We start from the raw sequence: 21718 nt of genomic DNA on the forward strand, positions 1-21718 counted from the left end.
TTCATTCACCATCGGCCGAGGGTATCAAACGCAGAGCGGAAGTGTGTCGCATATTGTGCTGAGAAGTGACAATCGCTTGCCTCTGCCTTTTCCTGCGCTTTGGGTAGCCACTCCTTTATTTTGGCCTCGCGGTTGTGGTGGCTCGGGTGCGTGGAGAGTAGTTCTGGTGGCTGACCGCCTTGTTTCTCCATGCGCGCCCAGAAGCTCGCGGCGGCTTCGGGGTTGTAGCAGCCTTGTGCCATCATCAGCAGGCCGATGTAGTCGGCTTCTGCTTCGTGTTTGCGCGACGCGGGCATTTGCAGGAAGAAGTTGAAGGCGGCGGAGCTCGTGGACATGGAGACGTCGTATGCGGCGAGGACGAGGCAGCCGAGGAGGATGAAGGGGGCGAAGGTTAATGATTCTCTTGTGTGTCTGTGTTAGCCTTTCTGATTGTGTGAGCTGACTGACTGCATAGGGTGTAACATACGCCGTATGCCTCGCAACTACGTGCGCGATCTCGTGTCCTAAGACTGCGGCAATCTCGTCTTCCGTCTTGCACATTGGTAGTATGCCCGTGAAAACGAATACCTTACCCCCGCTCGTCACGAACGCATTCTGCTCGGGAGAATCAATCACATTGACTTCCCAGTTCACATTGCGTACTCCCTCGCCCTCGGCAAACGGCAGTAGTCGCTCCAGTACGCGCCTCACCTGCTGCACCCGGTAGTCGTTCTCTGGTAGTATACGGCCCTTGTACTCTTCCTTGATCTGCGCCACTGTTGATTCCGAGAGTTTGGCCTCAAGAGAAGGCGGAATAATGTTGAAGCGGCGGCGACCAGACACAGGCACTTCTTCGAGGTTGTATAGGTAGATGCCGGCTGAGCCGGCTGTTATGATGCCCACGTCGCGATAAAAGGTTGGGCTTGCGGCCCAACGGTACAGGAGATCAGTATAGCTGCTATTGGACGCAGAGAAGCGTTTGTATTGGGGCCCACGACCGCCAATGCGATTATAGCAGCGGATTTGCGCATGGTTGCGAAGACTTGGGGTGATCGAGCGCGGGGCCAGGAAGGGTGATTGGAAGGCGGAGAATCGCGGTCGGATTCGATACATGGCGTCGCGTGGTGGGGGTTTGGATTTGAGTATATCAAACACCACCCCACTAAGTCTACAATTGTAGGGCGATCAAAGGTTCATCGCCTCACTTTCTTTGAAACGAGTCGTGGGATTGTACGTTTGTTGGTGCCTGAAGGTGTGACGTACATGTGAAGTCCGCGGGAAAGCCAAGATTTTGCAAATCACCATCGTACCACCTCAACATGACTTTATCCCTACGTCTTTGCACAATCAACTTTTTTTCCGCAAGAACCACGCCGACATGACTGGTAGGTGAGAATTGCCCTACTTGCCAAGAACTCTCGTGTCTGCTTCAAATCGACATGTTTCATTGAGTTTTCAAGTTGGGTGCGCACCAGAGGTTCAGGAGACGACGTCGTCTCAAAACTCATACGACAGTGAGGGAAAATCAAGCCGGACGCCACAACATCATACCAAGCACTTTTGCATCACGAAGCGAAAGCAAGCGTCAAAGAAGTTTCAAGCCATTTTCGATTCCGGGAAAGAATATGTAATTAGTCAAGATATCCTCGCGGCAGAAACCCCCTTCCAAATCAAGCGCCCAAAACGCTTTCTCCAATTTACATAGGCTTCTTGGCCTGTACATACTTGATGGTAACAACCTGGACGCACTTCTCCTCGTATGGGATAGGGGCCGGGAAGTTGGCCTTGGCGCAAGTAGATTCGGCAGGGGGAGCAGATCCGGTCTTGGTAGCGGTAGGAGCGCCGGAAGAGGAGGCGGCGGCAGTGGGCTTGCTGGCACCAGAGCTGGCACCAGAGCTAGCAGCGGCGGCGGAAGCCTTAGAGCCAGCAGCGGAGGTAGCAGTAGCAGACGAGCTAGCAGCAACGGATGAAGCAGCGGATGAAGCAGCAGCGGAGGAAGCAGCAGAGGAGGAAGCGGTGGAGGAAGCCATAGCCGACGAGCTGCTGGTGGGGCAGAGAGGAGCGGCTGAGTGGATCTTCCCCATTACCCAGTCGGCAGCAGAGTCGCTGTACTTCATGAAGTAGGTGGAATGAGCGGTACCATCGTTACCACCGGCGCAGACTGGGTCCTTAGCATCGCACCATGAGCGGAGAACATTGGAGTAGCGGTTGAGACGGGCGAGCTCGGTAGGGTTACGGGGGCTCTTCTGCTTGTTGGCACCGTCAAGCACGTTGTAGGGCTGGCCGGCGACGTGGAGGGCATCACCCCAGAGCATAGCAGCAGCGACTTGAAAAGTGTCAGCAGGTACAATCAAAATAGGCAATATCTTGTATATACTTACTAGCGTTACCAGGGCGAGTAGTGTTGTCAAGACCCTCGAAGACGAAATTGCAGCCACCAGGTCCTGCAAGAATATCACCCAAAATGTGAGCACCCTCGGAGTAACCGCTGATGATAATGTGGGTGCATGGGCACTTCTTGTTGTAGGCAGTGAGCTCGGCAACACCGTTGCGAACACCTTGAGCAACCTGGGCGCAGTAGTCGCCACCAAGAGGAGCATCGAACTCGACGTCAATGTAGTCGCATGTCTTGCCCTCGGCATTCAGCTTGGCGCAAACGGCATCAAGCAGAGGGGCGGTACGCCAGTCATGGTAAGGCGCGTTGTTGCCACGAGTGTTGAAGATGACAGCATCCAAGCAGTCGGCCGTGGTCTTGGGGGCCTGGGCAGCCGCGAGGGCAGAGAAAGCGCCCATGGCGAGGGTCTTGCGGACGAGAGACATGATGATTAATTAATTAGGTATGGCTTGTAATATAAACAGTTGTAAAGGAGTGTAACGTTCAGGTAGCGACCACAGGTGGTTGGCTTTGAAAAACGATTAGCAAAAAAGAGCGTAAGGGTTTGTGGAACCTGTGGGTGGCCATGGTGGGAACGAGGGAACCGTCTTTAAAAGCTGCCAGGATACGAGAGCAGGAAATTGTGCATCGTATTTGTTCCCATGGCTATCAAGATCGTCCAGGCGCCGTGGGCGCGCTTGTGCTGTGGCTAGGCTGAGAGATGTTGGCGCCATTGCCACTCTTGACTCCTGTGCCTTGCATAAGCGACCTGAACCCTTGCCCCCACTGAGTTGATATCCGAGGCTTGATTTGGGTGATGAAGCCACACGGCATGTCATAAAAAGCTTGACCGTGCCGAGTTCACCCTCTGTGCTATCGCAACCATGTCCCCGTGCGCGTGCACGGTATCAAGCTTTTTTATGACAAACCCCCGGAGCCGCTTGCAGACGGCGGGAAGAGTTGGTTTTGTAGATCGTATTAGGGGGCGCGGCCTGCGAGGCTGCTTTGACGTGTAGCGGCTGTTCTACCTGGTCTCTCCAAACCATTCAAGCCTAGCGCCTTCTGGACTTCGGGAGCTTGTTTGCTCCGAGCTTACGGCTTATACGGATGTCACACTTTTGTTATTCTTGGACTGCCGAACGGTAGCGAACGTTTGAATACTCGCTCATCTCATGTTAAGTGGATGGCTTGCAAATATACGACCTCGTGATCCGACAAGGCCACCAGTCATGGTGTGCGCAAGGAACAGCCTTGTAATTCATGCCATGACTATGCCCAGTTGTGTTTGCTAGTTGCATCAGTAAGCCTCTACCTACGACCCATTTCATAAACCGGCTTCTACTTTCGTACTCAAGCCTCGTTTGTCCCGCAATAGTGGGCGCATTTTCGAACGCGCCATGGTCTAGAAAGAAGTGACAGCATTCCTCAGCGCACGGGTCGATGCCTTTGAAAAGCGTCGCCTTTACCCCAATCAAGACATGCCATAACGTTGTGCACTCGAACCTGCTCGTGCGCCTCCCTTTCAACGCCTTCCCTCTGTACACACTGGGTCCATTTATCCGACGATCCGGTCTAGCACGTCCTCCATTAGCTTGTACTCATCTACTCGTCTGAGTGATATACGACCTATTCGGCACAAAATCTCCCATGGAACAACACCCGAGCGAGAACGACATGAACATCATCCTACAAATAATATCAACGCAATTACGGCTTGATTCATCCTTTGAGCACCAAGTACAACGAATGCTGCACGGGACAGCATTCCCCATCCGTGACAAACTACAACCTACCTAACCAACCCAGTCCTCTCTGCCCTTCCACAATTCCATCTAATTTGCCCACTCACATCCTTCAGACGCCGCAGACCCTGAATCGTCAACCGGCCCTTGTCTTACATAACCAACCCCGGCTCACCAAACACATGTGTGGATATTGCTATCCGGGCCCCTTTATCATCTCTTGCCCGATTCGCAGTAGCGCAAGCTGCTAGGATTAACGTGTCCGTGCACCTTGTGCCCGGATTCATCTCATGCCCCGCGAACACCATCTTAGCGATCTCAAATTTGAAGCTGTACAACACCACACAATAGCTTAATATTAATAAAAACATAGCATTGCAGTAATTAGATACTTGCGATTAACTTGTACTATCTGAATTTTTGTGGGAGGTTGACGTTGCGGCCACGTGATGTGGTCTTTGGTGGTGGAGGCGATGGAGGAGATGCAACTCTATCGCGAGCTCTATCCTCCATCGCTCGTTTTTGACGCTTGTTCTTAGAAGAGGGCGCTCTTGAGGCTTTACGCTTGCGTTGTTGAGCTTGTTGGGTGGCTTTTTTCTGGTGTTGAGCTTCAACTTTGCGCGCGCGTTCAGCTGCTTTCTCAGCTCGCTCAAGCTCCCTTATCTCCTTGAGCCTCTGCCTCTCTACACGCTTCTCCTCGAGCTTAACTTGACGCTGCAGTTGAACCTCCTCACGCTGCTTCTTGGCCTGTGCTTTTTGGAGTTTCTCCTCTATCTTATCTCGCTCCCGTACTACTTCTCTAGCTCGAGCCTCGCGTATCTTGCGAGGAGACCAGAAGACAGAGCCACCGTGATACTCCTGGCGCTGTTGAAGGTCAAGAGCTTTGCCCTTCTTCTTATGCTTCTTTTTATGTTGAAGAGCCTCCTTTAAGCCCTCGTTCTCATGCTGTAAAAGCTTATACTGCACAGAGAGATGGTGAACGCTTGAGCGCAGCTTTCTTGCCTCATACTGATGGCTATCATTGACAGCAGCTCGTACTAACCGATCGAGCTTTCTCCAGTCATGATCAGAGAGCCCTGAAGATGAGCTTCTCTCAGCTTCTGGCGTGCTGGCAAATCTACGAAGGATAACGTTGGGATCTATTGGCCATATACCAGTAGCTTCAAACGCTTTTAATATAGTTGATTGCTTAAACGAGGCCTGCCAAGCTCTCCAGAAGAGTGGGAAGAAGTCTCCTTTCTTAATTGGAATGAGGCCTTGAGCCTTGTAGAGATGGTTAGTGAGCTCGTTGGAGTAGGCTTGAGAGAGTGGCTTGAACAGCACTACATCGAGCGGCTGGAGCGTATGAGTCGAATGGGGAGGAAGGATCATGAGGAGGATCCTATGGCGATCGCAGTACTTGATAAACTCCATCGTGAGGTGAGATCCATGGCCATCAAGGATGAGCAATCGCCATCTCCCTGATCGCTGCTTTGTATAGCGATCAAACACCTGCTCTAGCCAAGCTAGGCCTACGTCATTGTTTGACCAGCCTGTTAGAGATGATGAGACAAAGACCTCATGTTCTCCTGCCTTAATATCCTCCACCCAACTCGATCGTATGGCTCCATTTTTAGCTGCGTAGATAAGGGCTGGAGGCAGCGAGCTCCCATCGGCGCAGCAGCAGGCCAGGAGTGTCAGAAACTCGCGTGATCCATCCTGGAGAGATGCTCGAACCTCTTTCTTATCCCATTGACGCCTGCTAAATATCCTCTTACTCCTGCCTATCATACCAATAAGGAAGCCCTTTTCATCCATATTGTATATATCTCGAGCCTCTAGGTGGTATTCGGTGATCTTCTGGTGCAGCAGCTCGAAGTAGAGTCTATACTTTGACTCAGAATCAGCCAGGTGGCGCGTACGATCCATGGCGGTGGTCCACTTTGAGATAAGATAGATCTCGTGTCGGTTAATGAAGCGAGTAACCCAGCTCTCGCTGAGCTGCTGATGGGCTACTTCTGATGAGAAATTCCTGATCATCTCTCTTGTAGGAGGTAGGCCTTGCTTAGTGAGCTTAGTGATATATCGTACAAGCTCTAACTCTTGTTGTGGGCCGATAGCTTGCTGCTGAGCGTATCCATCGCTCCTAGGCCCTGTCACGCGCCTCCATCTTCGCCCTAGCGTTGAGCGGTTAACCCCCCATTTTTCAGCAACTTCTTTTAATGTGAATTTCTCTCCTGGATCGCGCGATTCTAAATCTGCAATCGCTTCATCAATCGGAGCCATAGTTGTGGAGTTATTGCGCGTCAAAGTTGTAGTATTGAGACACGCGTCGGTGTTCGGCGGGGCATGAGATGAATCCGGGCATGAGGTGCACGGACACGTTACCCACGGACTCTCCGCGCTGGCCAGAGTCCGGAGATAAGGGGTTCGCAATTCCCCACGTTGTCAAGAAATTCATATACATAAAAGGGAAGAGGGGGTGTGGCGGTGCGGGGATTTATTTGACAGAAATGTATCGTGCAGGTGGAGATGTTCTAGAGAAAGCAAGTAGCGCGTTGGTGCCACGAGGACTTCGTTTTCTCAACAGTTCCTGCATTAGCGTCGTGGGATCTGCATCCACAACGCGCGTGTCGTGAACAAAAGGGCTGACATGTGAAGAAAATTCTGCCCAAAGAACTGCGGTTTAGCGCGTGGGATTCCGCGGAGACATCGGGTATGCGGCCACCGCACGAGTGATACGGTCCGTATTACTTAGAATCTCACAGCCACACGACAACATGGGCTTATAATTGCATGAACAGCAATTACGATCAGGATCAGGTAGATGAACTATAATTCCCATGCCACAGTTCCGCTGGCTCTGGGGTACTTCCCGCCACTTCCGCTGGGTGGTGCCCTTCGACGAGATAGGGAGTAAAGCGCAAAACCCAATAGGCATTTGCTACAAGTGCAGCAGAAGGAACGTTTACATCCCAGACGTAGGATAAAGTCGTAGTGATATCGATGCTACCTTGACACATGCCAGATTAGTTACTGTCGAGACACATGCAGGGGGATCTTACTTACCAGTCAGTTTGAACTTGTAGGTATCATTATCGAAGCTGGTAACCCAAAGATCAAGCTTCGTGATATTTTATGACGTACAGTATATCCTAAAGGCGTCTTGCGGGTCTGATTTCCAGCGAATAGTGAATGGAGAACCGCTCTGTAGGCTTGTGGATCCATCGGGGGTTGCGGGTGCGGGTGCGGTCCAGCCATCTTGTGGAGTTTGACAGCTTCCTAACAGCGGTATTAACGTATATATTAGAGCTAGAATGAATTGATGTATCATTTTTAGTTATTATAACAATCAATCCGTGCTGTGTCGGTCCGGGGGACTGTCTGTAGAAGCACCCCCTTAAAGTCACGAAGCTTCCTTACATATCTGGACCTTGCTCAGTCATACAGAACCCATGACAATTATTGAGTGGCTCGTAGTACGTAGAGTGAATCTTTCGTTTTGCGCGCATTGTAAATGCACTGTACAAATGTTGTGATAGAGACCCTGAACCAATAAGCACAGCGTTAGCGGACGGGAGTGGAGCTACACTACAGCTTGGCATGTACTGAACCGCGATGATGCATATGGCACAGCCTTGCCCCAATTCTATTTTAATCTTGAACTCAACACATGTTGTATTATGTGATTCTTTTTGCTGGTCGCTTGTATCGTCAACTGACTTTTTCTGTGCCAGTGATACGCAATAATACGTGCCGAAACTCTCCGTTCCGGTGTCCAGGTGGGAATTGCCAGCCGCTCGGGTGAAGGATTGCGCCACGGTACTAGCGTGTTTGTCTCACCCCCACTAATATGGAAGTCGGTAGGTGCCACATCAAGGCTTCGTGTTATGGTTCTGCTCTAACACGACATTGCTGCCTAGATGTTCTCTTCCTTTGTCCTCAACCCTTCGGTTCACAAAGCGCACCTCGATAATTGAGAGCAAACATGTTTCCCAGGAAATGGAGATGGATTCTGGCACTTATTGCTGTCATGTCTTTGCTTGGGACAATGACCCTAATCTCGAATGATTCCGGGCCCTCGAGGGCAGCTTTATTTCCGATCAATTATCATGAGCAAACACGTCGATCGACAACAAAGCAGTCAAAGCTATCAGCTGAGCAAACGCGCAGCTCGCATGCATGCCCAACAGTCCCGCCCAATCCGGCCCTCACTCCGAATACACAAAATTGCTTCAACTGGAGGGCCATACCCAGTCACCACCCAATCGATCATTATGCACAATTACCTGTGGGCAAGCCAACGGCTCGACCTCCCATTCAGCGCAAACCCAGCCAAGGAACGATAGACAAACATGTGATTGACATCCGTCGAGAAGCTATGAAAGACTCCTTCAAAAGATGCTGGAAATCGTACAGAGAACGAGCTTGGACAAAAGACCAGCTTGCTCCCACCTCGGGTCGATCGAAGGATACTCAATTCGGAGGTTGGGGAGCCACCCTTGTCGATAGCTTGGACACACTTTGGATCATGGACCTGAAGGCCCAATTCGCTGAAGCTGTTGATGCAGCCCTGGAGATCGAGTTCAAGCCAAGTGATAACTGCGATAGCGAGATCAACATGTTCCAGATCATAATACATTACCTTGGAGGCTTCATAGGCGCATATGATGTCTCCGGTTGTCACGACGCTCGACTCCTGAACAAAGCCGTGGAAGTCGCAGATATGGCCTATACCTCGTTCGATACACCTAACCGGATGCCAGTCTCTAGATGGAGTACACGAAAGGCTGCAGATGAAGAATAACAATTGCCAGCTCTCTCAGTGCTGATAGCTGAGGCTGCCTCTGCTAGTGTTGAGTTCACTTGTCTCTCCCAGATCACTGGAGATATGCGTTATTTCGACGCCATCTCACGGGTCACAGACGTACTTGATCGACAACAAGGATCCACGAAGCTTCCTGGAATGTGGCCAATAAGTGTGGATATGAGGACGCCGAACTTGATGTTCGATAAGTTCTTTGGGCTGGGTGCGATGGCCGACTCCGCGTTTGAATATCTACCGAAGATGCATCAGTTGCTTAACAGCGCTGGCCCAGCCGCCCAGTATCGCAAAATGTACAAATACGCGATGGATACCGCTATAGCCCATACGTTGTTCAGACCCATGGTGCATGATCAGGCCGATATATTGATCGCAAGCGCCAAGCACGACGGGCCCGACGGACGGAGAGATGATACAGGGCAGCATCTGGTGTGCTATGCTGGCAGAATGCTAGCACTTGGCAGACGACTCTTTGACAATGCAACCCATATCGAGATAGGCCGAAAAATCTCAGACGGCTGTGCATGGACGTACAAGAATGCGCCCAGCGGAATCATGCCGGAGGTCTTCTCGATGACCCCATGCCCCTCGAGGTTGGCGTGCGACTTCATACCCGGCTCGTCTCCATTCAGCGCTGTGCATGACAGCCGATACATCCTCCGACCTGAGGCGGTCGAATCAATCTTCTACATGTTTCGACTGACGGGCGAGGCCAAGTATCAGGATATTGCGTGGGACATGTTCCAGGCTATCGAGACTTATACACGGACAGAGTTTGGTAATGCTGCACTTCGGAATGTTACGGATGCGCCGCCAGAGCAGGATGACAGTATGGAGAGCTTTTGGCTGGCTGAGACGCTGAAGTACTTCTACCTCATCTTCAGTGACCATGACGTCATTAGTTTGGATGACTTCGTGTTCAATACAGAAGCGCATCTATTCCGGATCCCCTAGTTGTAGAGCCGTAGCTACAGAGTCTAATTCAATGTCCCAGAGGCATTTTTTCGTGTGTTCAACGCGTCTTGCGGAGCAGGTGCGTGCTGTGAAAGCCCGAGGACTCCCGTAACCAAGCCTTTTTCGGGCAAGCTCATGCGCTAACTACAGACTCGGGAGCTTCGCCATTCATCAGAGCGCCTGAATTTTTCCAAACATAACTTACGTCAATTAACATCCTCCCAATGGTAGCCTCGATATCAGCAGGCCGCATTCTACTGCTCTCGCTCAGGAACTTGAGCGCTTCCAGAAGCGTTTTGGGTTTGTCTTTGTTCCGCTACGTCACACACCGGCATCCTGATCTTCTGAGGTCATGACTATACGATACGTCGCAAAGCACACTTTCATTCCAGTCCCTCGCATGTACTGTGTTATCCAAATATAGCCATATGTTAGAAGGGAGCATATGATCGAACTCTATACATTGACACAGCTTTCACTACTTGAGGTTCTCCGTTATTTTCTTACGATACATAGTTGCTACACGAGACTGGCACACAAAGCTCAATGCTGGGGGCTAATACATTATGAGATGACTGTAAAATTTGGCGCTAAAAGGTGGGATAGGTTTTCCTGATTGGCCGGCCACGGTGCTAGATTTCTACGCTCGAGCTGACCAAAATAGCAGTCATGTTGAACTGGTTTGACTATGGGAAACCATGGACTTCTCGAACATTTAGCAAAATTAATGAAAATCTGCAGCGCACCTACTATCACCGCTTTTTCATGCATTGTTAGCCGACGTAGGTCTTGTAGTTATCAATATCAACCGGTTGTTCAAGTTGCTTTTCGAGCTGAGCTCAGCCGCATGGCTGTACAGCCACGGTCGCACAACCTTGATGCAGAGACCTTATAAGGCAGCCTTTTATTTGAATCGAATTTTTTCTCACTGCAAAGTTTGAGGCCAATCTCCGCAACTCTTCAGCCCTCTTTATGGCTTCGACTTCGCCACAAAGGCTTCCTTTATTCTGTGACCTAGACACAAGTATGAGAGAAGCTCTTCTGCAAGAACCTGAAATAATCGAACTGGAAACATTAGATAATCCTCCCAAACACGCATTTGTTCCACTATTGCGGCGCGAATCCGCTGCCAGCACTGTATCGCACACCTCCTCTCAGCATGAAAAGAACTACCGACGATTCATTAAACGCATACTCGGCTACATCTCGACCTTGCTAGGCAGCCTTGGATCAAATATCCGCGAAAAGATACGACGAAGCCGCTTCTACGGATGGCGCATGGGGCTATTGATTGGCAGTTGCACCACGGCCTTTGTCTTGTGCTGCAACATCACAGCTGTCCTTGTCGCGGGTATCAGAGATGATAAAACATCGGACACTATCAAAGTGATCACCGTCATGACTGGTAGTAGTACTGCCATTTCACGGTGGAGCACATTCTTTCATTTCCTCATTAATGTTTTGAGCACTCTATTGCTTGGTGCTAGCAACTATACCATGCAAGTGTTGGCCTCGCCAACGAGATCCGATATTGATGTTGCACACGCTAAAGGTCTGTGGCTGGATGTGGGACTATTGAGTGTTCGAAATTTGCGTTTCCTACCTCGAGGCCGGATAGCCCTGAGCCTTATGTTAGGACTGTCTTCGATACCGCTTCACCTCTTGTAAGAAAAAAGTCATTAACAAGTCGAACCACGAACTCAGCTAATATGCTCTAGTTACAATGCTGCCTTATTCCAGATCACGGTGGCCAATCAATACGATATCCACGCTATTAGCATTGGATCTGAAGATTGGGCCAAGATCAGTTCACGCGACAATGTCCGGAACCTCACAAACGACCAATGGATGGAAATTTATGCCACACCATATCTTTCGGGATACGATGATCTTTACCTTGTTATTGACCGCCTGGCTTTCGAGCCATTTCAAAATGTCACAACTGGGTCGAATGTTGATCACTTGCCATTGAATATACGGAATAGCAGCAACGAAGCTATAAGAAACTTCACCAATGGAGCGATGCCCTGGAGTAATTACACAATGTTCGCTGGATACGCTCTCAGGGACAACAAGAGCAGCGGGGCTTGGCCCTACAATGCTCGCGTTGCGTACGGCTTGTCCAACATCTCCAACGTGGAGAGTCGTATCCAAATTAGTCAAGATTTCATGATCATAGTCATATGCTTCAATTTCGCCAAGTTGGTCATCATTTTGTGGGTTCTCATAGCTGACAAGTCTGAGTACCTGGTCACCCTCGGCGACGCGGCAGCATCATTCCTAGAGCGTCCTGATTCCAGCACTGTTGGAAAATGTATGTTGGGTAAAGAGGAACATTTGTTCCAGCTTGGATATCGAATAGCGAAGAACTTAGATTCGCAGAATCAGGGAAGATTCCAGCAGCGTCTGCTTGGAGCATGGCTGCCAGATCGGCTACGACACTCTGCATCGCTTTCTGAGGATCGACAGCTCTTGTTAGCAATCATGTAAGAGCTTTCCCCATTATTATCCTGTTACAGCTAACACTTTGAGGGTATCCTGCGTCTTTGGCGCCAATATCATCATTCCATTTGCTAACTATTACCAATTCCACACCTGGGGCAACTCTTCTGACGACACAATGCCGTTCAACCACGGAATCCTTTTCAACGCTTGGATAGCCAACTCCCCACAAATCCTTCTATCCTTTTGCTACCTTGCCCTCAACAATATTTGTACTTTCCTAGCAAGCGCCGAAGAGTGGAACAGTTGCGCCGATTCCAGGAAAGGCCTACGCGTATCCCGCCCAGTTGGCCAGCAACGAAGCACATACTTTCTACAGCTTCCTTATAGATGGGCAGTGCCATTGATTACGGTTAGCGGTGTTCTACACTGGCTACTATCACAGAGCTTTTTCTTCGTTCAAGTGGATACTTTTGCGAACGGAAAGATAGACATCGACAAGTCAAAGTCAGCCTGCGGATTCTCTAGCCTTAGTCTTTTTATCTTCTTTATTGTCGCATTTCTGTTGTTGGGTGGTATTGGGTGGGCAGCATTGCGACCCGCGCAGCAGAAAATGCCTATAGCAGCGTCTTGTAGTTTGGTTATCAGCGCCGCATGCCATCCGCCTCAGAACAGGACCGACACACAATTATTGAGAGTAAAATGGGGCGTTGTTGAGCAGCACAATTCCGATAACACTGGTCATTTTTGCCTTTCTGCAAGCAATGTAAAGAGGCCGGAAGTTGGAAGAATATATCATTGACCGATAGAGCCGACGGCACGCGTCGTTATCTACTGAGACTGAAGTACAACACTGCATGAGACATGGAGCTACGTGTGTTGTACCCAATCATGCATCTGTTCATATCAGCTGGTACGATACATCAGTACCCCAGCTCCCCCATCCTACTTCTCCAGAACTGCAGCCTTGTGTTGTCGCATTCCTCACCACCTCCCCTATTCGCCCAAAGATCCCCGGGTGTGAAGCGATCTGTTCCATTGTTGCAGAGCTTTTCAATTTCTTCCCGTGAAATGCGGAACCACTGCGCTGCTGCAGGCGCGTGTAGCTCAACGTTTTGTCCCTGACGTGTGCTAGGTGACTGCTCCAGTGCTAAGACCAAAGTCAGGACCCCAAGTCGCGCCCATCCCGCGAGAACTGGTATCTTCTGGGCATTTTGGTTCTTAGCCAGGAGAGCTGAAAAGGTGTTGATGTTCTTCCATGCCGTTTTTGCGGCATCAGGTGTTGCTGGTGAGCTAAGGTTTGCTAGGTATCTTTCGGGGCCTATGGAATATTGAGGTCAGAAAAGAAGGAGCAACAAATCACCGCTACGTACCTTGACAACTCTCGGTCACATTCATGGAGAACTCTGGTAGACCACTGGCGTCGGGAACGCTTGCCAGCTCCACGATATAGTCCACTAGTGCGCCCAATTCTTGCTCCTCTCCAAACGTCTCAGCCGCGTTGAGGTAGAGACCCCACAGATTGTTCCAAAGAGTCTCAGTATCTTCTTGAGACAGGATAAGGGAAGCTGTTTCGGTGGCTGCATCCTTGGGTGTAGTCTGATTTGAAAGCAACTTTTCCAGTATCGTGACAAGTTTTGATTGCACGGAGTCGCTTGGTAAACTCCGCGTGTCATCAACGCTGTCCTTCCCGTAGAGCTGGCATAGCCAGCCCTCACGCTGTGATTGTGCCCATTCACTGGCCATATTTGTTAGGAAATGCAACAACGTCTCTCAACGGATGCCTTGCAAATACGAAGAAATGGTGAAATGTGAACAAAGGACTAAGCTGTAGCTCTAGGGTTTGGGTCATTGGGATACTCTTGGTTTGAACGCTTGTATAGGAAGCATCAGGGCTCCAGTCGTCACAGCCTCTTTCCGATGGGGCTGAGGCCCCCTCGCGTGACTCATCTTACTACGTCATCTGACTGTCACGTGGGCTCGATCATCGAGACATTCCACTCTTCTTCTTACGTCAAATATTACTGCAGCCCAAATGCATATCCTACGCTGCTTTTCTACACATAATCCTTGGCGCGGTGGTAATCTGGTGTTCAGCCTTCGCAATTTCGAGTCGCATTTGGAAACGTAGTGTCGATCAGTAAGCACGACACTTAAAGTTCCCCGAACATTCCCCACACAACAAGGCATGGTTGATCTTGGCATTCTTGTTTCATCCAACTATTTCCTTTTCCGGTTTAAAACACAACTGTCGGGATCCGAGTTGTGTGGGGTTAGGCGTGCACAATAAATTCCGTTCCGTTGCCGACTTCCGTACAGCCTCATATGTTTGTCAGATGAGATCCTCAATTGACATCATCGTGAAGGATCTTTGGACTGCGGAAGTCTGTAGGGTGTATGAATACTGACGCTCATTCGACAGGAATGATGCTTGGAACATCTTTCTCGGTGAACGCCTGATGAATGTGACTGACGATGGGAGGCCGGGTTACATTGTGGGCTTGAGATTTTCGGAGCGACTGAGACAACTCCAACTGCAGAAATTCGAAGATCGAGGTAATCAGAGCTCAGTGGTGAGTAAAGGGCCGAGACATGTCATTTGACTACGTCAACGGGAAGCCTACACCATCCACTATCTGTATGCTATTTAGACCAGCAAGTTCTTCCAACTGACTAACAACTATATCCTCAACTCACTCTCGACTTTCACAACCATCATTCCTAACAAACAACTTCCCATATCGAAAGCCGCACAGCAATCATGAGATTCATTACCACAATTCTCACCCTTGCATCAGCCCTCACATTCACCAGCGCAGCTCCCGCACCAGGGGAGCCATCAATTGTAAGGGTATGTTCATCTAAAAAATCTAAACTTGACTGTCGAAACTAATGTCCCCGCAGGGCAACCTTTTCGAGCGCCAGGCACTATGTATGGACCACCCATGTGATTTTGACACCGATTGTTATGCTTGGAGGTGTGGTGATTGCCAATCGAACGGCAAGTGTGGTTGCCCTCCTGAAGCGGTACGTTTGGCTCATCCTTGATTTGTGTTGCGCACGCTGACGACGTCAAAAGAATGGGCCACCTTGTTAGATAGACTAGCCACAGATGGGCTAAGTGAGGAGGCGTGGATGGGAATCAAAGAAACTTTAGCAAAACAGAACAATACAAACATTCGTTAATCATGATCATTAGGAACGAGTGCTATGTGTTTGTTCAATGTCGAAATGTCCTTTTTCTAAACAAGGTCTACCTGATGTGAAGAATATTTAGACTTACAATTACTCTTCTATTGGTGGTACAGGAAGCGATTTTTCTAATAGCAACACATTTTCAATGCCTATCGATATCAGAGAAAGACACTGCGTCCGCGTGGTTCTAACAACGCATGATTGATGAGTCACTGAATCCCTCTGTGAGCGAAGAGTTCGGCTTTCAACGAGCGTGTCCCCGTCATTACCCAGGACCTATGCACCCACGCTATTACAAACTCTATATATCATTTCAGTAGATCAGGTGAGCGATAATCATTAAGTTTCGAACGCCAATAATGGCAACTTCCTAATTCCAAATATACAAACTCGGGAACCTATCAAAAACTTCGTAGTCATCTTACACATGATCTCTGATGTCACTGCTAGTTCGGTCTCCGATATATTATAGCGTAATCTCATCCATATAGGCTGAGTCCGAATGTAACATGGTAAGATCGGGGGAGCCAAGACCGGAGGCCTAAGTCAAAAGAATGAGCCACATGCATGATAAGACCCCACATACCTCTTCCGTTCATATCTCATGACAAACATCGACGATAGGTATTGCAAGCCTGAGCCGAGAGCCGATGGAAGTGAAGATGGAAGGCATCTATGCGTAAGCAATTTGAGATATATAAGGAGGTCATTCCAAGACATTGTCATGTATCTCACTCACTCACAATCGTCTCTATCAGATCATTACAATCACATTCAATTCCCCATTCCCAGACAACCATGTATTCTCCCAACGCTCTCTATACACTGGCGCTCATGCTCGCCGCCGGGTCCTTTGTCCAAGCGAGCCCCGTCGATGCTGAACTGGCGAAGGATTCAGTTATGCTCGATCGCAGAGCAACAGTCGACTGCGGCGGTGGGTTCCGTTTTCTGACTGCTGCTCAGAACAAGTGGTAAGTAGACCAGTCTAAGATCTAGTTGGACGGACTTGGTGGAAATTGGTTGGGGATCATGCCGCCTTGATCTCGTCGGTTTTTTTATACCCATGCAGACTTTGGTTGTACTACACTGTGATGTAGATCAGATCCTTGGTTTATGTCATCAGAAGTGGAACGGCCATGCTAATACTATACTTCTTCAGTTATACCGACGCGATCAATCATCTCAATGCCAACCCTCCCACCACGGTGACCGGCAACAACGGGAAGGCTTGTATGCGTCCCCTCTTTCCCACAACAGCCCTAGTCTCTGCACCAGCCTGACTAACCTGCTTCCACCGAATAGACCCAGAATACTATGGCGACCAACCCAATGTTGCAGGAATCCCTGCTTCCTGCAAAGAGAACTACAACGATCTAAGAATCTATCCCTGCTATGTACAGGATACTACCACGTTTGTAACTGGATCAAATCCCGGACTGGATCGTGTCGTCATTTCCCGCCACACAGATGGCACCAAGGAACGTTGTGGGTTGATCACGCATCGCGGTGCAGATAGTGGTCAGTTCAAGTGGTGCGGAATCTAAGAAGTTGCTTGAGGAGCGGAGTAATGGCACGATGTGAAGACGAACGGGTAGTTGGGTATCTTGAGGATGAGAGAGGGCTGTCGTTGCCCCAAGAGAGGTCGCGAGAGGGGTTATCACAGTTTTGTACAGAAGTAGCGTCCGGACAGCTTGATTTGCAAAGAGGTTGTGAAAATACTATGTTATGTTCTGTCAAATGTATTCTCGTTTTTCGTGAACGATGTCAAATTTCTACGATGACTGTACCTATCTTCTCCGTTCTGCAATACTGAATATGTTGAGTCAGAAGCTTCGCATCTACTGCAATTTTTCGTCGCCTTGTCGAATCGCCTGCCCATAATCCCCAGCATTCGGAGTTCTCACAATAGTATGTGTATGGTATTTTGCTGGCTCTTTGTTTGTCAAGAATACGCCCGAATGATGATCAAACTCCAGCAAAATAACCGGACTCTGTATGCGGAAGTAAAACGCATCATCATTACCAAAACCTCCAATCCAGCAAAAGTATGTTTCTTCAAAGTGTTGCTTGATCTGATAGAGCTTGAGCTGGCGAGCTTTGGTGGGATGGTAGAGAAGAAACTCGTCGCAGATGGACAGGATGCGTTCTTGCTGGGAAGGCTCCATCGTAGTCACGAGCACACCTTCGTATGGCACGATACGATTGTCGCGGAATGCGCCACAGCGGTGGCGTTGATCATCTGGACCCCAAGTATCGGTGATGAGTTCGTCGCGTTTCGTCTCATCGTTATTGGAATTGCCGTAAACTTGCTTCATACCCTCGTCTCTCATGTTCTTGAAAATCTGGGCTTTCTGCTGCTGCTCCGCACTGAGACTTTGCATGAGCTTCAGTCCTAAGCTCCCCTCTTTGTGCAAAATCTCGGTACCCTTCCATTCCCCTTCGTCGATGATGTTGGGCTCTGCACCGGTAAATGACGGGCTAACAACAACCTGAGGACCCTTGAAAAAACACGCAATAGCGAGATGATGACCATAGAGAAGCCAACCCCATGGCGAGGAGGCGGATGTAGATGGTGTACCAAAAATAAGGAAGTTGTAAGAGTACTTGTTCAAGATATTAGGAAGTTTGACCACTTCTCCGAGGAAATGATTTATGCGCATGGCTGCAATTGCTTTCTCGTAGCCCCCCGACGACAATGACCCTCCGAGCACACCGAGAATAAGTTGTGCAGTTTGTTCCGAGACTGTCGCAATCAGTACGGTATCCTTGCTTCTAAGATTTGTTGATCTCACCTTCTTCGAGGCGCAAGCCAAGTGGTCTCAACAGGAACTCTGGGTTACTCCAGGCCCTCCATTCTCTCGCGTTTACGGGATAAGATACATTCTTCTTTTGTTCAGCGTCCAAACTGTCCAACAGCTTTTCCGCCCGCTCAACTGCATCGCCAACGTTCGCGTCTTCATCGCGTGCGGCGAAGAGACCTTCGCGTACATTTCCGTCATTTGTTATACCCTTGTATGGCTCTTCCAGTAGCTTTTCCCATACCTTTGTTAAGTCGTATAGCCACGGCGGCGCACGATTGTCCTGCATGGATTTTACATACTCGTAAACATTTTGCTGTGCGGCAGTCGTGAACCTCAGACTGCTGAGATCCGGGAGATGCGATCGAAAGCCAGCAGACGCTTCGTCAAATGAGTTCCTTCCCGCCATTGTCTAAGCACAAACAGGTAAAATCCTGGTGCTTTTCCAATTCTTACCAAGGTATATGGTATAAATGAAAACCGTTACTCCCGTTGGAATGATTTGCAAATGATGTTTCTGCGATGCTTAGGCTGCAGTGCTGTTGTCGGGTGAACGCTCTTCCTCGCTCTTGATCGTTAAACACGTGGTCGTAAAGCTGCTCTCGGTGTTCCAATCGGATCTGGAAGCTGACAATAACCTCAGTGCGCCGACTAAAAGTGTCCGTCAACTTTTCGATCGAATGGTGGGGAGCAATGGCATCCGGGTCTGCCACAAAATGATGAGGAAGTTACCCCACATCTAGCCACAAACATTAGCGCGGGGTATTCGGCCCCTCATAGCACGTCCACGATGATGCCGCCTTACAGTCTGATGCAGAGCCCCATATCGTATTCTGCACAGATTGGTAGAAGCAGGTAGCTCGTTGCTCACATTTTGATCAAGTAGATTGAGCCATGTACTCTGCAATACAATCAACAGCTCACGAGACAATATAGAATGTACGTTTCAATCTTCTTGGGTATGGCTGGAAAAGTGATGTGGACTTGATTATATCGCCAGCTGGTCTAATATGGTCTTTGCGGCTCTATACAAAAGTAAGCGACCTCGTGACTAGTCATACCAAAGAGCTATTGCCGACAGATATCACCAGTTACACACTTTAGGTACCTTCACGAATTATCTTTGGAAGCCATGCACACGAACTGAATTGAATCTCCAAAGCTGTCATACGATAGCAACTCAAAGATATCGTGACGTTAGTCTGAGGCCCCAGAGAGACGACAAAGTTTCGCGATATTGTAGAGCAAGATACTTGGCATATGAGCATATAGTGCCCAGACCTGGTTGGGTGCTTGTTAGATATCGCTTCCAGACTGCTGGAGCTCGAAGATCGAAGCCACTTTCCAACATTGACCTCCGTTTGGTCGAATTGGATCGCATCTACCGTAAGGTACGATAAGACGCGATTAAGATGCAGGGACAAGGGCGTTGGTGCAACCACATCCTGCATATGCCGAAGTTCTGTTGTTGAAGCTGGTGGGGCGCCAGGAGGGAAATACGCTAGGCGATGGCCCCACCCACGGTGGGGTGTATCCAGATGCTCACAACATTCCACAAAAGAACAAGCTGGAAGAAAGAGTAAATATGAGTAGAGGCTCACCAAATATCTCGTTGTCAAAAGTACACAAAATTTCGTTTTTATCGAGTTGATTAGTTCTAGTATTCTGCGCTTTGCTTGCCTAATCAGGTTAACAAGGTGCAAGCTACTCCTCGGGTCCGGCTAAGACATTAACCGGCTCGTGGACATTGCCCGAGGCGACCAACATTGAATCCGGGGAAAGTTTGGGGTGAGCTGAGGACATAGAAACACAAAAGCTTTTAAAAGGCTTGTTATATTGCTTTTGAGAAAACTGGGAGCATCAACCCAGCCTCTCGGACATACTTCCTAGCGACCCTCCTTATCAGCCCACATCCTCTCTGAAACTCATACTAGTACTCATCAATTCTGCATCGAGACTAATTGTCTGCTTCGAAGTTTCTAATGGCGGAAAATACGAGAATAGCGATTGTTGGTGCAGGTACGTGTCTCAACTTCACATCCTATAACCAAATTACAGCTACTGACAATACCTCAGGCATGGGCGGCCTCGCCGCAGCTCTCTCTCTCGCAAAAGCCGGACACAAGAACATCACAATATATGAGAACGCACCAGGAATGGGGTTCGTCGGTGCCGGCATTCAGCTCGCACCCAACATGGCTCGCATCCTCGACAGGCTAGACTGCTGGGGCCCAATTCGCGACGAAGCCGTCCAATGCGCAAACACATCCATAAGAGAAGGCTCCACAGATAAAGAGCTGGGATACGTAGATCTTGCGTATGTGCAGCAAAAATACGGATATCCACACATGGTAGGCCACCGCGCCAGTCTCGCAAATGGTCTATACGAGGGCTGCAAGAAGGAGAGCGGCATTACCTTCAAACTGGGTAGCAACATCTCGGATGTACAGTTCGGTGCGAGGCCCACATTCAAAGTCACGCCGATTCCAGTCAACGGAGAACCATACCAAGTCGAATGCGACGTCTTGCTCGGTGCAGACGGGGTAAAAAGCTCCACACGCGTCGCTATGCTTAAGGAACTCGGTCACACCGGCTCGGCGCGAGATTCGGGTCAGGCCGCATATCGCATTATGCTCAACCGCGATCAGATGGAGAAGGACCCTGAATTACTTAAATTGATCGACTCTGACACCGTAACGCGTTGGATTGGCGAGAAAAAACATATTATCGCGTACCCGATTCATAACAAGCAAATCTACAACATCTCCACCGCACAGCCCGACACCAGTTTTGCTGGAGCACCAGATGCGCAGTACACAACAAAAGGAAGTAAGAAGGCGATGTTGAAAGTATATGAAGACTTCTGTCCCATGATACATCGTATGCTGGACCTAGTACCTGAAGGCGAGGTCGTAGAGTGGAAATTGAGGGTCCATGATCCTTTGATTACATGGGTGCATGGAACGAGTGCCTTGGTGGGCGATGCTTGCCACCCTACGCTTCCACACATGGCGCAAGGTGCGGCACAAGCTATCGAAGACGGTGCAGTCCTTGGTGTTGTACTTGCGCCTAAGCGGATCGCGGACGGAAAACCCGAGACTATCGAACGCGCATTGCGACTATACGAGAGGCTGAGGAAACCCAGGGCTGAAGCACTTGTCGAGCTCGCGGCGGAGAGCGGGAGAGCCATGCATCTCGGTACTGGAAAGGCCAAAGAAGAACGCGATAAGATCTTTGCGGCGCTCAAGTCTGGATCGGGCAAGGTGCCGGATAAGTGGGCTGACGCAGACGTACAAGCGCAAGTGTATGGCGTTGATGTTGTCGCGGAAGCGGAAGTGTTGTGTCAAAAGGAGGGTCTGGGGGCGAAGTTATAGAGGATAGAGATGGAGACAGAGGAGGAAGCCTAGTATCGGCCGTGAGATCTAGGATC

General features: G+C 49.5%; 11 protein-coding genes across 11 annotated transcripts; 6 read left to right on the plus strand and 5 right to left on the minus strand.

Annotated features, from left to right (window-relative positions):
* Nucleotides 1-5: 5 nt before the first annotated feature.
* On the minus strand, nt 6-1092 carry PtrM4_125530 (mitochondrial metalloendopeptidase OMA1; the record flags this gene model as incomplete). The annotated part of the gene is made up of 2 exons (XM_066108718.1): nt 6-411; nt 467-1092. 2 exons carry the CDS (start codon nt 1090-1092, stop codon nt 6-8), a joined length of 1032 nt encoding a protein of 343 aa, XP_065960710.1.
* Nucleotides 1093-1676: 584 nt separating this feature from the next.
* Nucleotides 1677-2799, minus strand: PtrM4_125540 (Cutinase multi-domain protein; the record flags this gene model as incomplete). Its single annotated transcript, XM_001939644.2, has 2 exons — nt 1677-2305; nt 2361-2799. 2 exons carry the CDS (start codon nt 2797-2799, stop codon nt 1677-1679), a joined length of 1068 nt encoding a protein of 355 aa, XP_001939679.1.
* Nucleotides 2800-4503: 1704 nt separating this feature from the next.
* Nucleotides 4504-6360, minus strand: PtrM4_125550 (TolA, Membrane protein involved in colicin uptake; the record flags this gene model as incomplete). Its single annotated transcript, XM_066108719.1, has 1 exon — nt 4504-6360. The coding sequence occupies one exon, from the start codon at nt 6358-6360 to the stop codon at nt 4504-4506; it is 1857 nt and encodes a 618-aa protein (XP_065960711.1).
* Nucleotides 6361-8605: 2245 nt separating this feature from the next.
* On the plus strand, nt 8606-8881 carry PtrM4_125560 (uncharacterized protein; the record flags this gene model as incomplete). Its single annotated transcript, XM_066108720.1, has 1 exon — nt 8606-8881. The coding sequence occupies one exon, from the start codon at nt 8606-8608 to the stop codon at nt 8879-8881; it is 276 nt and encodes a 91-aa protein (XP_065960712.1).
* A 198-nt stretch (nt 8882-9079) lies between these two features.
* Nucleotides 9080-9853, plus strand: PtrM4_125570 (uncharacterized protein; the record flags this gene model as incomplete). Its single annotated transcript, XM_001939645.2, has 1 exon — nt 9080-9853. The coding sequence occupies one exon, from the start codon at nt 9080-9082 to the stop codon at nt 9851-9853; it is 774 nt and encodes a 257-aa protein (XP_001939680.2).
* Nucleotides 9854-10879: 1026 nt separating this feature from the next.
* PtrM4_125580 (uncharacterized protein) lies at nt 10880-12343 on the plus strand (the record flags this gene model as incomplete). The annotated part of the gene is made up of 2 exons (XM_001939646.1): nt 10880-11517; nt 11572-12343. 2 exons carry the CDS (start codon nt 10880-10882, stop codon nt 12341-12343), a joined length of 1410 nt encoding a protein of 469 aa, XP_001939681.1.
* An 875-nt stretch (nt 12344-13218) lies between these two features.
* PtrM4_125590 (DUF3632 domain containing protein) lies at nt 13219-14041 on the minus strand (the record flags this gene model as incomplete). The annotated part of the gene is made up of 2 exons (XM_001939647.2): nt 13219-13616; nt 13669-14041. 2 exons carry the CDS (start codon nt 14039-14041, stop codon nt 13219-13221), a joined length of 771 nt encoding a protein of 256 aa, XP_001939682.1.
* Nucleotides 14042-15056: 1015 nt separating this feature from the next.
* PtrM4_125600 (uncharacterized protein) lies at nt 15057-15392 on the plus strand (the record flags this gene model as incomplete). Its single annotated transcript, XM_001939648.2, has 3 exons — nt 15057-15146; nt 15200-15322; nt 15375-15392. 3 exons carry the CDS (start codon nt 15057-15059, stop codon nt 15390-15392), a joined length of 231 nt encoding a protein of 76 aa, XP_001939683.1.
* Nucleotides 15393-16288: 896 nt separating this feature from the next.
* On the plus strand, nt 16289-17034 carry PtrM4_125610 (uncharacterized protein; the record flags this gene model as incomplete). Its single annotated transcript, XM_001939649.2, has 3 exons — nt 16289-16461; nt 16650-16720; nt 16793-17034. 3 exons carry the CDS (start codon nt 16289-16291, stop codon nt 17032-17034), a joined length of 486 nt encoding a protein of 161 aa, XP_001939684.1.
* A 294-nt stretch (nt 17035-17328) lies between these two features.
* PtrM4_125620 (DUF3500 domain containing protein) lies at nt 17329-18697 on the minus strand (the record flags this gene model as incomplete). Its single annotated transcript, XM_001939650.1, has 2 exons — nt 17329-18233; nt 18283-18697. 2 exons carry the CDS (start codon nt 18695-18697, stop codon nt 17329-17331), a joined length of 1320 nt encoding a protein of 439 aa, XP_001939685.1.
* A 1573-nt stretch (nt 18698-20270) lies between these two features.
* On the plus strand, nt 20271-21662 carry PtrM4_125630 (UbiH, 2-polyprenyl-6-methoxyphenol hydroxylase and related FAD-dependent oxidoreductase; the record flags this gene model as incomplete). Its single annotated transcript, XM_001939651.1, has 2 exons — nt 20271-20307; nt 20365-21662. The coding sequence occupies 2 exons, from the start codon at nt 20271-20273 to the stop codon at nt 21660-21662; spliced, it is 1335 nt and encodes a 444-aa protein (XP_001939686.1).
* Nucleotides 21663-21718: the final 56 nt, after the last annotated feature.

The sequence above is a fragment of the Pyrenophora tritici-repentis genome, chromosome 7, assembly GCF_003171515.1.
Source record: "Pyrenophora tritici-repentis strain M4 chromosome 7, whole genome shotgun sequence".
Lineage (NCBI taxonomy): Eukaryota > Fungi > Ascomycota > Dothideomycetes > Pleosporales > Pleosporaceae > Pyrenophora > Pyrenophora tritici-repentis.